Source organism: Tympanuchus pallidicinctus, unplaced genomic scaffold (assembly GCF_026119805.1).
Source record: "Tympanuchus pallidicinctus isolate F22 unplaced genomic scaffold, pur_lepc_1.0 scaffold23, whole genome shotgun sequence".
Taxonomy (NCBI): domain Eukaryota; kingdom Metazoa; phylum Chordata; class Aves; order Galliformes; family Phasianidae; genus Tympanuchus; species Tympanuchus pallidicinctus.
The window spans coordinates 7,492,382-7,508,895 of NW_026294740.1; the positions used below are offsets into that span (position 1 = coordinate 7,492,382).

The window sequence follows — 16,514 nt, forward strand, 5'->3', positions numbered from 1 at the left end:
AGCGGGCGGCGCGGCTGCGTGTGCGCTGCGGGGCGGGGAGCGGGGAGAACCGCGCGGCTCCTCTGTCGGCGGCGGAGGGGCGGGAGGCGGAAGGGCCGGGTGGCGTACGGCGGTCGTGCGCGTGTCTGCGCGTCTGTGTGTCTGCGTGTCAGCGGGGAGCGCGGCCCCGACCGCAGCAGGTGCCGCCCCCGCGGGCCGGGGGGAGCCGAGGTCGGGGGGAGCCGGAGGCGGCTCCGGGCCCGCCCCGCCCCGCCGCGGCCGGGGGCTCGCTCTGCCCCGCGGGCGGAGCGGCGACGCGGGGCCGGGATTCTCCTCCTCCCGCTTCGACGTCAGGCTCGGGAGCGGGAGGCAGCGCCCGCCGCCGCCGCAGCGTTGCCAGAGGTTCGGCGGCCGCCGGACGGGGCGGACGTCGGGGCGGCTCCCGGCGGGCAGAGCGGGGAGCCATGGCCGACGTGTTCACAGGCTCCGAGCCCGGCGCGGCCCCGGACGCGGCGCGGCGCTTTGCTCGCAAAGGGGCCCTGAGACAGAAGAACGTGCACGAGGTGAAGGAGCACAAATTCATCGCGCGCTTCTTCAAGCAGCCCACTTTCTGCAGCCACTGCACCGACTTCATCTGGTGAGAGACGGCCCCGAGCCGCCCCTTTCCCCGCCGCGGTCGCCTCCTCTCCCAGCCCCGGCTCCCTCCGGTTCCCACCTCCGCCCCCGTTCCCCCGACGCCGCCGCTCCGGGCAGGTGAGCCGCGGCCCCCGGGTGAGCGCCGCTCCCCGCCTCGTCCCGCTCCGCGGTGCCCCGCGGCCCCGTCTCCTCCTCCGGCCGCGTTTTGCGGCCCGGCTCGCGGGCGCTGAGCTCCGTGGCACACAACTTGTGCGGCCCCGCCTGGAACTTTGCGCTCGATTTATTTCCTCTGGCTGGGAAAGCGCGGTGACACCCCTGCTGCGAGGAGAGTTCTCCAAGGGAATGGCTCCTGCTAAAGGGAGGGGAGGAAAACTTCCTCCAACACCCTCATTACTCAGCCTCTTGGGGAAAACACGCACCGAACCCTCCTGCCGTGCCCTCTTCTGGGCGACAGCGCAACGCTGAGCGGCCCCGAGAGCCCTGCGGGCGGCAGCGGCCGGAGCTGAGGCTGGGAAGAAGAATAGGTAGGGGTTGGGGCCGGAGCTGGAGCTGAGGTTTCCCCGCCCGCCCGGCGGCAGCTGGATCCGCTGGGGTGTGAGGGCGGCTGTCCTTTTGAGAACTGGGCTGCGGTTCATTGCTGGGTGTGCGCCCAGATCTTCTCACCTGGGTGCTGAGCACAGTCTGCCTGGCAGAGCATCCCTCCTTTTGCATGCTGGAGAAATGCTTAACATACATTTGCAGACTGAGGAGAGGGAATAGAAACGAGGAGAGTGCAGCGGAAACAGGCAGACTTATTATCCTATTTGGAAAGAAAAAGAAGCAAATCTAATTGTCAGAAAAGTGAGAGACCTTCACAAACCACTTCAAAATGAATTCAGAGCAGACTGAACTGTGCAGGCAGGTGTGGAAGCGCAGCGCTGTGACGCTGAGTACCACAGTTAAACCAAAACTCAGTGCTGCTGTTTAAGAAGCACCCAGTGACAGGATGGGTCTGAAGGGAAAGGATATCCTGCAGCTGACAGGTGGCACGGGGAGCAGCTCTGGTCTTTTCTTGTTGCTGAGATCAGTGCATTCGGCACATGGGCATGTGACAGCTCTAGAACTTGTTTCATTTCCTTGCACGAAGACAGACAGGTTTTGAATAAGTGCCACACACCATGAAAAATGCTTCATCTCTTTCCAGAATGACACGTGGCTATTAACATCTGCTTCGAGGTATAAAGAATGGCAAAAGCGACCTTCAATGAACCGAGCAAATAGATCTTCTACTTAGATTAGACTCGTCTGGGTAACACAGCCTGAAATAACACAGCCTTCCTTACCTTCTTAGACAACATTCACCTCTCTGCTTTGCTTCTGAGCGCTGATGGATTTGGAAGACCTCTTCCTTAAAATGCGCTGAGCAGAGCATGGGGTGGTGCTGCCTTCCTGTGCTGCTGAATGTGCTCAGCTCAGCCCAGAAAGAATGGCTGTGCCCTGGGGTAGGCAGCAGAGCGGTGGCCTTTGCTGCGTGGCTGTTCAAAAAGATGAGAAAATAAAACCAAAAAGCCCATTTTGTGTCCTTAATCCTGTTCTCAGCTTTCCCACAGTCACATTTGCACACTTGTGTGCTTTCTGGTTTTGTGAAGCAATAGTAGTGACAGAATGACATTACATAGGGTCACATTCTGCCAAGCTAGCACACCATTGCGTATCTCTTCTGGGCTTCTTAGCTTGGGCCTGCATATGTCGATAGTAGAGAGAAGGCTTTTCAGTAGAAATACAGAAAAAATGCTGCAAGTATACAGAGTCCCTCCCCACCTGATGTGAATTCATCCTGGAGGCTTTGTCCCTTCTCTAAATTAAAAAAAAAAATAAAATCATTTTTTCAGATCACTTCTGCAGTGTTCCCAGTGAAACTCTGCATTAACTCAAGCTGCCTGCCTCCTGCCCAGGCTGTTTGCTCTTGGCCGTGTGGCTCTCCAGTTGAGAAGCATCCCACAAAGAGGGGAGATGCAGAGAGATGTTTATAGGTCAGATCCTCAGAACGTTTATTTTTGTGGAAAGGCGATGTTGAATGTTTAAAGGTAAACAAATAAACAAAAGCAACAGCGTGGAGATTTGCTGTAGGTTAACAGAGGTTCAGGGTGGCACTGCAGCGCGTGGCTGCGTTCGTTGGGGCCCAACTGTGTTTTGTTATGGAAATGAAGCGGGGAGCTGGGAGAGCATCAGAGTGCACCCAATGCCTTCTCATCTGCACGGAGCCCTTTATCTGCCTCCTTCCGACACTGCAGGCACCCTGGGATGGGGCTGAGGAATGGAGTCGTGTTTGTGTTCTGGGTTCTGCAGCTTGGGCTGTCTTACATCGCCGTTCAGTATAGGCGTGGTGTTAAAAGAGCTGAAATGTTATGCAGTGATCACTGATGATGATAATCGAAGATCAAAAATAGCTTGTGAAATAATAACAAAAATAAAAAAGAATTGCCAGAAGCTGAAATTAAATAGGCAGAGGCAGCGCTTGTACTCTGCCTGGGGATGGGTGGGCTGTGTGCGTTGTGTATTTTTAAGTCTGTTGCTGTCCTGATAAAATCTAAAGAAATAGAACAAGAAACTAATTTTATGTGGTTATAGATTAGCAAAGCAAAAATGAAGCATACTGAGACAGGTGATCTTTATTTTCTTTTTTTCACGCAGGGGATTTGGGAAACAAGGATTCCAGTGCCAAGGTAAGGCTCGATGCTTTCTGGCTGCTGTGTGAAGGTGGGCAAGGCGTGCCTGCGGCGGGGAGCGGTCAGCATGGAAAACCCGAGCAGCTCTGCCTCTGCACCTTTTAAAGAAAGACAATTATTTGCTTAATTAACAATTGGTATTTATGTCATTTGCATTGAACAATCAAAGTCACTGTAATGATGGGAAGAGAGTTCGCTGCGAGGAGATTTAAGAAAGAGAAATATCATCTGATTTGCTTAGAGCAGCTTCGAACTTTTCCTGAGAATAATCTGTGCAATTTAGCTTTTGCAGAGACCATTTTTCACATCAGAAGCTCTTGTCTGTGTGGGCGTTTTGGAAAATGGATTCACTTTTTAGTCATATGGCTTCCTTTCATAACCCAAAGTCCCTGCTTTTAATTGTCATACGTTGTGTGGTCTGGAGGACCTTTGGTTTCATTACGTTTTAGGATAGGTGGCATTTCTCTGTGTGAAGTAATAGTCAATAAACCCCCGCCTCACCCCCCCAGAAGAGGCACATATAATGTCACCTAAAACAAATAAATCACCAATTTAATAATTCTGCTAACCTCGAGAAACCGAAAGCTATTGCAGTGGGAGATAACAACATGCAGGAAACCCAGAGCACGAAGCAGTGTGTTCTCATGTGTTCTGTGCTATTGCCAAATTCTTATCATTAGTGACCATTTAATCATAAAGCAGCCACACCCAACTGTTTGTCCTTTCTGTGCCATGTGTTTGTTGTGCCTCTCCTTTTCCTACCTCCTTCCCTACGTTCCACCTGCAGGCGTACCTTGTGTTCTCATTAGCTGCCTGTTTCTTTCATTGCACTTAATGGTTATTTGCTAATGCCTCAGAGCGTATTTGACTTTGCTGAATGCTGCATTTACTGATTCGCTGGTGAAATGATGGATTCTGTGGTATTTTTATGAAAGTTGATGTTAGTTGATACTTCTTGAAATGAAACCTCAGAGTATCCGAACGCAAACACAAGATGCCATTTAAAGATGTTGCAAGATATTTTCCTTTCTTCAAGTAGAGACTTGCAGAGAGACGTTACTGATGCATACTGGGAAAATATTGCATGCTTTGTTCAGGCAGGGTAAGAATGCAGCCATGGTTTTACCACGGACCTTGTGCACAAGGTCTAAGCTCCAGAATGTTAATGCCAAATTCTGTGAATATCCTCCATCCCTTTGCTGCTCGTCCCACCACAGCAGTGCTGTGTAGAGCTGTGCATCCTCTGCCATAGGAAGGTGGTGTTTGCAGCTGAATCCCATTTCTGGCTAAGGAATTATTTAGATGTGCATTAGAGATTTCCATTGGTGTGCAGGAAATAATCAGAGCTGTATTTAAATGGTCTGAGGGTTCATAATTCACACAAGGCTGACGTTCTGCCCTCCTCCTGCCAGATTTAGCGTGGCATTGCACTTCCAGGACATGTTCTTCTGTGCCTGGAATTCCTTCTACCATTGCAACTGCTGCAATCTGGGGAGAGTTTTGTCTGATGAAAACTAATCCTGTGCCTTCTTGCCTCCAAATGCTCTGCATGAGCACAAGCAGGAACAAGCAATAGAGCAGGCTGATTATTATTTTTTTAATTATTATTATTGCAGTTTCTCTTTGGAGGCTGTCGCACTCCAGTGTTTCTGGAGTTCTGTGTTTGTACACGGTCAAAATGTGAATGAAATACTGCTGTTTTCAATTCCAAGCTGTGTGATAGTTTCTAGGAGGTTATTGGTGATGCACTGATAAATCCAGGCAGTATTTCAACTAATGAGTTCCTAAAGTGGAATCATGGAATATCCTGAGTTGGGAGGGACTCGGAAGGATTATTGAGCCCACAGCTGGAAGTAGTGGTTTGGTGTGGGTTTTGTTTTGCTGGCTGACATTTTTATTCACTGTATTTAGTTGTAGTAAAAATCAAAGAGCACTCACTCTCAGGATGATAATTTTGAAAAATAGAACCTCAGTTATAAGGTTAAGCAGCCAAGTTCAACTTGTGTTCTACTTTCTGAAGCTTCATTTTAAAAGTCACCAGCTGAAGCTGGAAGGACAAATGCAATGACAGAAACTGCTGGGAATGTGAAGAATTAAAGAAACAACACCCTAGTTTTTTAATCTTCTGCCTTTATAGAAAAGAAGGGCAAATGAAGGCATAATGGAAATTTCAATATGACACGAGGGAAAGCAAAGACTGTTACAGTGACAGCGCTGGGTATAGGTATAGTTCTTGGTTTGTCAGAGTTTCCATTGTAAGAAGCTGTTCTAGCTCTGTTTTAAAGAGTGCTGCTAAAGCTCCTACTACACTGAAAGCTGACACTGGGCACCTTCGAGGGTGGGGAGGTTTTGCTGTTTCCAAAGTTGTTTCATATTCGTCCTGTCTTTGATACCAAAGGGAAGAGGAAATGTCCATAGTAATTGTGCATTGAAATCAAATGGTGCTGAGAGAGAGGGCACAAATTCAGTTGTGTTTTGCCACGATAGGAAATTTGTCAGAAAGGGGATTTGGAGTCGAAAATTGTCAGTGGAAAAGTACCAAAGATGGGCCCTGAGAAATATGGATGTGGAAGTGAGTTCAGAAGAGCTGGGCTAACTTCCTCTTAGCTGTTTTTCCCTGTCTCTGGTTCTTGGAATGCATTTTGCTGTCATTGCTGGTTGTTGAAATTTGTGGTTTATGTATACAAACACAAACTGCTCTGAAACACTCTGAAACAGGAGTTCTTGCTCTGTTGATTGCATTTGTGGTGGGGAAAACATGATGGTGAGGTGTGTCGGAGAGTCACGGCTTTGTTGGGCTCTTGGAAGCTGCCAGCAGAACTGTGAGCTGCCAGTGCTGCTGAGAGCTTGCATGTAGTGCACACCTGGAGCACTGAGAGGGAATGTGAGAAAGGGAACTGACAAAAACATGTTCCTGAGTCTACCGCAGGATGGATGCTCTTCTTTCAAGAGATCAAACGTGAAATTAAGGAGGCTTTGAAGTGAAATTTTGGCTCTGTCTTCCTTTTGATATTCGTCGTTACACTCTGAGTAGAACCTAATCTGCTAAGGGGGAGTTTCATGTGTATTTTCTAATTTATGCAAATAAAAATTAGAGGAATTAGTTGAAGCAGCAGACGATATTTAACCTGTGTAACTATTGCTGCTTCCATTTTTTTTCCCCCATATTCATTCTCTCAATTTATTTTCAGGCTGTTGGATTTTGGGGACAGCCCGTGCCAGGTGAGGGGCACTTGCTTGTGTGGCTGCTGCCGGGCTGGCTAGAAATCCAGAGGGACTCCTTCCATAAGAATGTGAAGCCCTGAGTTTTCTGCTTTTCTGCTGTCCTTGCAAGTATCGTAATGCTTGGATGTTAAACCAGTGGCTCATTCATTTTTATTTAATCTTTTCTTTTTTTTTTTGGTTCTTGACCAGGGAACCCATGGGTGCCACCACCTTTTACAGTCTGTTTTCATTCAAAATGTTATATTAAAGACCTGCAGGGGGGGGGGGTGTCCAGAAACTCACTTCCAATGCTGAGATCTGAATGTTTGAACCAACAAAATCTGAAGCCTCACGACCTGGTTTGTGTGTCCTTTTTCTTAGTTCTCAGTGCTGTTGTAGTGTGGTCTGTAGCCACACAATTAATTATTTACTGAGGATAGAACAAAGTTTACTTCTTAATTTCCTATCCTGATAGTTTTGTTCCCCCGATAGTTTCTTGTTCACTACGTTCTGTTTCCTTTGTAACAACAACAAGAAGTTAATAAAGTAAACTGCATGGCCATACTGCTTCTCATCGAAAGGTTTTCTGTCTTCCTTACTTGGAAATGTTACTGCCACGGGGTGGATAAGATACCAAGTTCCCTTCTCTGCCAGAGCTGCTTCTTCAGTGTCCCTATCATTTCGGGGATAAGATGGGATATTACAGACCATAGCTTGAACAACTGTGTGTTTTGCTGTGTGCTCCTGATGTTAATTAGTCATGTGCCACAGTTTACATTAAGTAATTTTTCTATAAGGCTGAGACAGAGAAATGAATTCCATGGAAGTCGCTCCAAGTCTGTCTACGTAACTTAAAGGTCAGCATGAATTCTTCTGAGAGGGGAAACTTAATATGGATGTACTTCAAGCAGCTGGCTTTTAATATAATTCATGCATATAACTGGAAGTTATCCATTCCAAAATAGAACCCTCAGAGAGAGCAAAAACGAAATAAAAACCACAAAAGAAAGAAAGAAAAACAAACAAACAAACACCCAAAGCTTAAAACAGCAGAACTGGGAGCACAGCACAGAGCAAGTGATTCCTGCAGCCTGCTTTGTGCTCAGCGTTGGCCCTCAGCCTAACGGGGCTGTGATCTTGTGCTCCAGGTGCTAAAGGATGCTGGGCTAGTGGACTCTGCTGTGACTAACCCAGCATAAAAGCCATGAATGTGAATGGTGTGGGTGTTCTTTGCATTAATTTCATCTACAAAACCATTCCTGGTGGAGCAGCAATTGCTAACACAGATAGATACGTTATGGCTCTGCCATAGGAAAGGGATCTGTTGTCTGAACATTGCTGCTTTAGGAAAAGGACCAGTGGGCACCTTTGTCAAAAGAGGGCAGGTGCACGTGTTCACAAAGATTCCCCTTTACTACAGTCATACTGGTCACAAAAAAACACCAACCAACCCTGTACATTAAATAAAAATAGGTGTACAATACAAAATCTATTAAATATACAATTTGCTCAACATGGACCGTGACAATAGAGAAATATGCCATCGCACTCCTGTTTTTCTAGAACATCTTTTAGATGATATTGTGCTCATCCAAATTGGAGCTTAATTACATTTTATCTTGCAGCAGCAGTCCGTGTTTTTGTTGTTGCTGTTGTTTTCTGGTATTGTATTTCAAAGGCAGAAGCATCTTCACCCTTCCCACACTTCTGCCATGTTAAACTTTGAGTTGTTTACTTGAATCCCTTCGATATCCCAGCAGTGCGTTCCAGTTCAGAGAAACTGTCTGTTCCAGTGCCCTGGATGCAATTCTGTGAAGTTCCTCAGCTTCTAATTAAACATGTGGGAGTGATAGCTTGTTCGGAGCTGACAGATAAACCAGTTTGAGACCTGGGGAAGATAAAGTTTGGCATGTTCTTTATTTTCCCTTGTGTTTCATTGTAATACTACACATCAGCTGCTGATATGCAGCCACATATGGTGTTAATTTTATACAAGATTTCTGTGGATTGAAATGGCTTTTATGCCATGAGCGGAATCTAATGAAATGTTGGAAAGAAAGTTGCAGAAGGATGAAGAAAACAGATTTCCCTGTTGAGATGCACAGATAATTATTTGTTTTATGCTTGGTTTTTTGTTTTTTTGTTTTTTCTCTCTGTGGATTGTTTCTCTTTAGGGTGAAGGGTAAAAATAATGTTATTTAATAAAAACTTCAAGTTCTGCTTTTAAGTCTGCAGTAGAAAGCATAAAATCTGTGTGAATGTCTCTATTGTGTATAAGGGCAGAAATGTAGGAGTTGGAAGGAACCTCTGGAGATCCCCCAGTCCAAGCTCCCCAAAGCAGCTCCCTACAGCAGTGATGCAAGAAAGTTTCCCAATGGGTTTGGATATCTCCCAAGAAGGAGATATCCTCCAAAGCCCCTCTGGGCAGTCTGTGCTGTTGTTCTGTAAACCCCAAAGTGAAGAAGTTTTTCCTCATGTTTGTGCCCACTGCCCCTTGTCCTGTCACTGGGCACCACCAAAAAGAGCTCTGTGCCATCAGCAAACTTGCTGTGGGTGCACTCCATCCCTTCATCCATGTCACTGGTAGGGGTGTTGAGTGAGCCCAGGTAAGGGGAACTGCCTGCTGAGCATCTTTAATTCTTGTAGCTGCTGAAGATTCAAATGGTAGCTGATTTCAGCACTGCTGGTGCTCAGAGAGATCTGAAGTGCCTGGGAGTCACTTATTGCCTGCTAGTTTTTCCACTGCAGCTTCTTATGAATAGTGCCTTCCATAAGTGTGACTCATAAGTTACCCTGCAAGTCAGGCAGCCCAGCCCATGCATATGCATCTTTCTGTGGGTTTCAGTGTTACTTATTCTGATCTTTTAATTATAAATCAATTTACATGGAGCTTTTTGAGGTCCCTCGTGTAATTCTGTAACTTGGCCTGGAAGGTATCTTCTCCTGACTTCATGTAAATTCTGAAATGATGTTATTGTTTTTATTAATTACTATTTTTTTTCATGAAATGAGGTATGTTAGAAGTCTAGAATATGTAAGTACAGAACCTTACTGGAATTATTATTTTTGTGTATCCTTTTTTGGGCTTCCTTATGCCTGGGTTTCAAAACTAGCGGTGCACATGAATGTCAGGTTTGGTGTCTGTTAGCAGCAATGATTAAGCAGGAGCTCAAACTGGACCAGATTCTGACCTTCCTTATTTTATTATTAGATGTGGGAAAAGTGCACAAAGCAAGGTGTGGACCAAAGGTCGAGATTCTCATTTAGGAGAGTGTTGAAGTTTTCTTCCCAGTGTAACTCTCCAAAGCACCAATATTTCATTCCTCATTTTCACTTGAAGTTAATAGTGTTTTTAACTTCCCTGGAATGTGTTATTTTAGTTCTTCAGTAAACAAAGCATTATTCACATACTGGGGTGAGCTGGAAGAACTCTCTTCTTTCAGCTTTCTGCCTATGGCCCATTTCTGTTCTATTCATTACTCACCAGCACATCAGCCAGATTGATTGTGAGCATCTGGTGTGCTCGGGCCTTATTTTCAGAGGAAGCTCACGTAAGCACTCCTGTGCCTCTGAAAATTCAGATCTGAACTTTCAGGTGATTTAATAATGATTAAAACTGTTAGACTTTAGCAATGTATGTATGAGGTGTGCATTTCCCATTCTGCTGATCACAGGAAGGTTTCGTTGGCCTTCACGTGGACTCGTGATCCAAGTCTGCTCACTTGCTTTTTGGTGGGAAGCCTAATTTTTATAAGTTTACATTGAATAGTATGTGGAATAGTACTTTAGGTGCTGTATGCCCCTTCAGTCAAGAGAATGTCTGTGTCTGAAGATGGCATCTTGATCACTGATGACATGTTCTGGGCATCCCGATTTTCTCCTATTCCAGAACCTTATAAAATTAATAGAAGTCAACCTGACAACTCCCTAAATTTGTTCGACTGAGAGGAAACGTTACAAAAATATCATGTTACAATAAATACAGAATCAGACTAATGCAACGGGATTCAATATGAAAGCGTGTCTATCATTTCATTCCAAGTTCCTCCATCATGACAGATTAGTTGATTGAAGTTCTGCTGTGCCCTAAAATTAGTCAGATTTTGGATTGCTCTAACTTGTTTGCTAACCTACACTTTAAATGAATTAAATCTGAGAGTAATCCAAGTATGTCAGTTTTATGTCTTCCTTTCCTGTCTTTGACTTTTACACATTACATCTGTTGGATATATTTTTATAAAATGGAACTTCTCAGCTAATACAAGTGGATGCAAACGCAGCAGAAGGCACCAGTTAATTCCTGTGGAGGAATGCTTTTCAATTCTTCTGTATGTGACTGTACTCATTGAGATCAATACTGTGCTAAATATGAGAACTTTAAAAAGTTTCATTCTTTTCCAAGTATTTCAGCGGGCAGAGCAGTAGTGGTCTGTCATGCAAACTTACTTCTTTGTGTTGCTGCTGATCTGAATCTCACATCATGTAGGCTCTTTAGTGCTCGGAACTGCCTTTGTGGTACGTTGTGCTCAGGGGTGCATCTGAGAGTCTGCAGAGCAGAACATCCCTGGGAGCTCTGATTGCTGTCGCATCTGGGGGAGACAGAGCCAAGCTGGTGTGTGTGAGCTTCACTGCTGGGCCCTGTGCTAGTACAGATTTTATTAATAGTTGATAAAGTAGAAATCAGTAAGAGCTTTGTAGATTTCTTGATAAGAGACATTTCTGTAATGGGAGGAGGGAAGACAAAGCTTGGTTACCACCGCATCCCTGCCTGGTTTCTGCAGGAGCTCTTTGTATTCTTCTGTTACCTGTTTGTGCCTTAGCCTCCTCTTGGGGTCTGTACTGCTGTGCATTTCTATGCCTGCTGCAGCCACTGCTGTGGGAACTACAGAACCCAGACTCTGTAATGAACACACTGGGACATGAGAGTCCAAAGGCTTTTTGCTGCTGCTGTCATCTTAAGTGCTTTTTGAGTCCTGACAACAGCACCATAAAACGTGGGTGGGTTAACGCAGCCGACAGCGTCTGAGACTTGGTGCTGGAGGACACGTAATCAACAAATTCATTGATGCGAGGCCACGAATTTATGGACACGGCATAGATTTGGAGTATCGATTGTTTAAGTAAACATGTAACCGAAGATTGATGAAGGGCATAAAAGACTTCATCATGCATCATTAATGTACTGGGGCTTCGGTGGGCTTTATAAACAAGTTTGCTGCAAACAGCATTGATAAATACACTCAGTAAATGTCAATGAAGTCCTAAACACTATCCACGGAGCAGTAGGGGTACTAGTTGTTGAACTCCATATAGAATTTAATTTTTAATACGACTTGTTCTTTCTTGGCCTTTGTGCAGTTTATGCAAATATTGACCTTTGAGTTCTCAGCACCCGTGTTCCGTTGAGCCGTTGGAGTGCGTGCGTGTGTGCGTGGTGTCATTAAGCTTTTGTTGTAATAATTAAAAGGGCAGTGTCAGGCGTACAGATCGTTTGACATCTAATGTGGCAAAATGAAGAGGAAATTGGTGATAAAATCAGCAGGGTTTAATTTTAGAGCCATCAAATGTGAAGTGCAGAGAAGGGAAACTGGGTTGGCCAGCGGGTAGCATAACTGATGTATGTCCAGAACTTCCAATTCGTATCATTCTGCAGTCAGACTCTGTAAGAGGGCAGGATCGTGTTCCTGTTGAGCTAATAAATGTTCCCCTTAATATTTTAAAGCCTGGATCTTCTAAGCTGCTTTGTGTGAGTGGATCAGAATCTGACTCAATAGTACATCTATCTGTTACGTTTCTCTATAAGGAGCACCTATGGGGATCTGACCTTGATTTGCAGCTACCCATATAGGCTTTTGTGCTTATTTTTATTTGCAGTGCTGAGATCGTCTGAAGGACTGAAGTTTTGTATTGTGCAGAATTCTGTGTTAGTATTTAATAAAGTAAGATGCCCTTGTTTCAGCATGTTCAGTAACCTAGAGAGACACGGGGTGTGCTGATATGTGTAGATTATCCTGTAGGTTTCTGTATGTATTTTTCTGAAGTGGAAATGATTTGCTTGAGCTGGTAGTGAAATTTCAGTTTTATAGCAAGATATCTCTTAATGTTATTTGAAAACATTGTCACATAAATACTGATATTTTAATTATGCTATTATGCATGCATATGAGAGAATTACTATAAGCTGCATCTGAAGGCTTCATTGATCTGTAGGTACTTTGGAGTGTCAGGGAGTATGAGTTCTTCCATGCAGGTTATCTTGCTATGTGCACATAATAATCAGAGGAAGTAGAACAGATGATGGGAAAAGTCAGAATCATGGAATCATTCAGGTTGGAGAAGATCCCTGAGGTCCCCAACCCCAACCCATCCCACCATGCCCATTGACCACGTCCCTCAGTGCCACTTGGCCACAGTTCTGGCACAGCTCTGGGGATGGTGACCCCCCAGCTCCCTGGGCAGCTGTGTCACTGCACACTAATACCCAACCTGAACCTTCCCTGCTGTAGCTTGAGGCCATTACCCCTCATCTTAAAGAGAAAGATCTTGGCTTGAGATAGTGATCAAGGAGTACATTTTTTCCTGAATGTTACCCACATATCGGCATGAAAATGTGCTTTGAAGTTTGTGTGTTGTGTGGTTTTTTGGTTTGTTTGTTTGTTTTCCTGTTTCAGGCTATTTTAGAAATACAAGCTACTAAATTCTAGTTCTTCTTGTGTGGACAAATTATTTATCCTTTAAGGCTGGGGCTTAAGAACAGAGATGAATTTGTTTTTCTGTGGTATCTTTTTCAGCAGCTAGAAATGCCCCACTGGTGAGATGCAGGGGAACAGATGCAGTCCTTGGATCAACCAGCTTTTGTGTTAACCAGCCATCAGGAAATATCACTAAATTACTGGAGTACAAAATGCATCTGTTGGAAATATGTCTGAGGCTTTTGTGCAATAGGATGGGAAGAACATTACTGGTGTGACATGTGGCTCAGTGCAGAGGTGCTGGGTGAGGGGTGCGTGATGAGTGCTGCTCAGAGCCTCCTGCTGCCCTCTGACTCTTTGTTCTTCTGACTATTGCCCAATAGGCAGAGTCCTCCAGTGCTCTCGTGTCTTCTGTCTGTTTAGGAACAGACTGCCCAGGGAGGTGTTCCCATCCCTGGAGGTGTTCAAGGACCACAGAGATGTGGCACTGAGGGATGTGATCAGTGGACACAGGGGGCGGGCTGGGATTGGGCTTGGGGATCTGAGACGTCTTTTCCAACCTCCATGACTCTGATTCTAGGAAACCTCACAGCCCTGAAATCAATTCAAATGTCCTAGTTCTGCTCCTTCCCTGTGTGTGCCTATCCTTGGGCTTCCTTTTCCCATGGACTTGCAGATCATAACACGCTTATGGTGCACTGTGAGCCAAGGATGCCCAGTGTTGTCTTTAGACAGAAACCTTGCATTTCTGTCTTTGATCCAACATTCTCAAAATCATTAAAATGGCATTGCATTAAGTCTTGTTTATGTCTTAGACTAATATTGCCTCCATCTGTACCATGGTGATACTTAGCAGTGCTCGGGTTATAGATTATGTCAGAATAAGTGACATGAGACAAAGCCACAACATTTTCATGTATGAGCACAAAGCGTTGCGCCAAGGTGAGTTTGTTTTTCCCAGAACCATTGTCCTGAAGAGTTGAGTTCTGAAGCTGTGTTTGCCCTTGCCCTTCACTCTGCTGCTCTGCAGGAGCTGTTGGCTTCTTTTCAAGCATGCTTTTCAAGGAGGCAGTTGCCTAGAAGCAGATTCACTCCTCTTTGTCTTTAATTCAGGACGTATTTTTATAATTCACTCCCCTTACCTGGAGGATGAGTTACCTCCTTCTTCCATCTGGTTCTCTGACAGAGAAGTGTATTCTCTGCTAAACCTCTTTTGCCTCCCGTAGGATGCCACAGGAATTGAGCTCTGCTTAAATGAGAACAAGTGCATAACGTGTCCCCTTCCCAATGGCTGCTGGCACTGGAGTAATCTGCCCTAGGATCATCCATCCCACTGGCACTAATTCAGTTCTGTGATGAGTTTCTGTAAACCACAACAACCCTGCCCATGCCAGAGCCGAGCTTGTCGCCGCTCCAACATTGTCATTTTATCACTTGCCTGACAGGTGTGAATTTAAATTGTGATTTCTTCGCTATGATTTTATGTATTTAGGTTGAGAAGTCAGCGCATCGCTCCCCGTGTCCCAGTCCCTCATAGGATTTAACCAGGGATTCCGTGTGGGTCTCAGAGTTGTTGCACACTGCTGTGGATGCTGACAGGCCTGCAGGCAGGAGGCCATGTGCAAGGGCTGAGGCCAATGGGTGTGAAAGCAGCGTTGTGCACTGCATTTCTGAAGTGTAGAATCCTTCTCCCACAGCCTGGCACTGCTTTTTGGGTCATGGTTAAGGCAGCAAACCTGCATCCGTGCTCACAGAATCTTGTTCTGAAGGCTGGGTTCTATTTAGAAAGAAGAAACGTTGTAAAAGCTTGTTGCAGATGGTGTTCTTTCCTTTGAAGGCAGTGAGGGTGTGACGTGTGACCCATGTGCCTTCACAGTGAAGGACAGCAGTGGGACAGCAGTGCAGCAAATCGATGTCAGTGCCATTTTCACCCTCTTTCTGGTAGAAACTTGGTACAGCTGTGTCTTAAAAAGCCAGGAAAAGCTATTTATAGTAGCAGATAGCAACAAATTCAGCATGCTGTCCCCAGCTTTGGGATGTTTCCTTATTTGAAGCTGATGGAATGAGAGAAATGCATTAAAAGCACAGCGTATAACATGATTGTAAACTCCTTGTGTACGGAATAATCTGTTCACAGTGACATTGCTTCTGTCCTCCAGGGATATTCTTTTCACCTTTGCACCCAGGGCAGTTCCTGGGGCTGCAGCTGCTCCCCTTGCCCTGCCCGAGTGCACCAGGCAGGCAGCAGGCTTGGGGCTGCAGGCATGCAGCTGCTTTGTGCTTCCCTGAAGGTCAGCTGTGGTTTTGCACACTTTGAATTGTCCAGCTCTGGGTGAATGTGTTCCAAGCAAGGAAAACTTCCCTGGGATGCTGCTCTGTGTGGATGTGAAACAATCCAGGTTTTGTCTCACCACACTTTCACAATTCTTGTGAAGCATTTCCTCCTGCTTCTTACAGTGTTCTGTGAGGCTGCAGCTTTCTTGCAGTTTTGATGCGTTAGTATTAGCAATCAATGAAAGCTACTTCGTGCAGTTTCATTAAATCCTATTTGCATCAAGAAGAATGTGATTACTACAGGGCAGGATCCTCAGGTTCAGATGTTTTGCTTTTCCACCAGTTGTCACTTCAGCATACCCAAAATACTTGGGGTACTTTGGTTCTTAAAGCATTGAGGTTCTCCAGGGGCAGCAAACCAGATCAGTTGCTGCATGTGCTGGGTAAATCTGAAATCCTTCATAATGGAAAACACAGTTTGTTACTTCTTGCTTTTGTTCCTGTAGGAGGGGTCTCTGGGTAACAGTCAGAAATGAGCATTGCACTTGCAGCGTGCTTTGTTTCTCCTATTCAAATAAAGTGCTCTGAACATTTGGGAGCTGACACTTCAGAGCCACGCATGTGAGGAGAGCTTCTCACTTCTCCCCACAGAACACCTCTGCCAAGGGAAGCAGCTTTTGCTTTAAGTGCTGAGACTTCGAATATCTTGCTCAGGAAGATCTGGAACAAGCACTGCACCTCCCCCACACGTTACTTATTACTCCTTAGCAATAATTAACCAATGAGTGTTGACTCTGCCAGCCTCATCTTGGTACCAGATGAGCCCTCTTTGGGATGGGCACTGCATGGTGTTACAGGTCCCACCCTCTTATGAAACTGGGCCAGAAATGAAACAGAAGATTTGAGACACCTCATTTCATTGCTGTTGTCCCTTTCAGTGGCGTTGGCTGCTGGAAATCATTAACAGTTCGACTGGGCACTACATTCCCATGATGTATGGTTTTAATAATGGCACTTCATG

General features: G+C 45.5%; 1 protein-coding gene across 2 annotated transcripts in view; it reads left to right on the forward strand.

Moving 5' to 3' along the window:
- Window positions 1-361: 361 nt before the first annotated feature.
- PRKCA (protein kinase C alpha) overlaps window positions 362-16,514 on the forward strand; it is a 115,695-nt gene continuing 99,542 nt past the window's right edge. Inside the window, exons 1-2 of one of the 2 annotated variants that reach the window (XM_052688031.1) lie at window positions 362-616; window positions 3,289-3,320. In XM_052688031.1, coding sequence (XP_052543991.1) covers window positions 444-616; window positions 3,289-3,320 — 205 coding nt within the window. In that variant the 5' untranslated portion in view covers window positions 362-443. The remainder of the gene's footprint in view (window positions 617-3,288; window positions 3,321-16,514) is intronic. The other variant, XM_052688033.1, reaches the window with a different exon arrangement.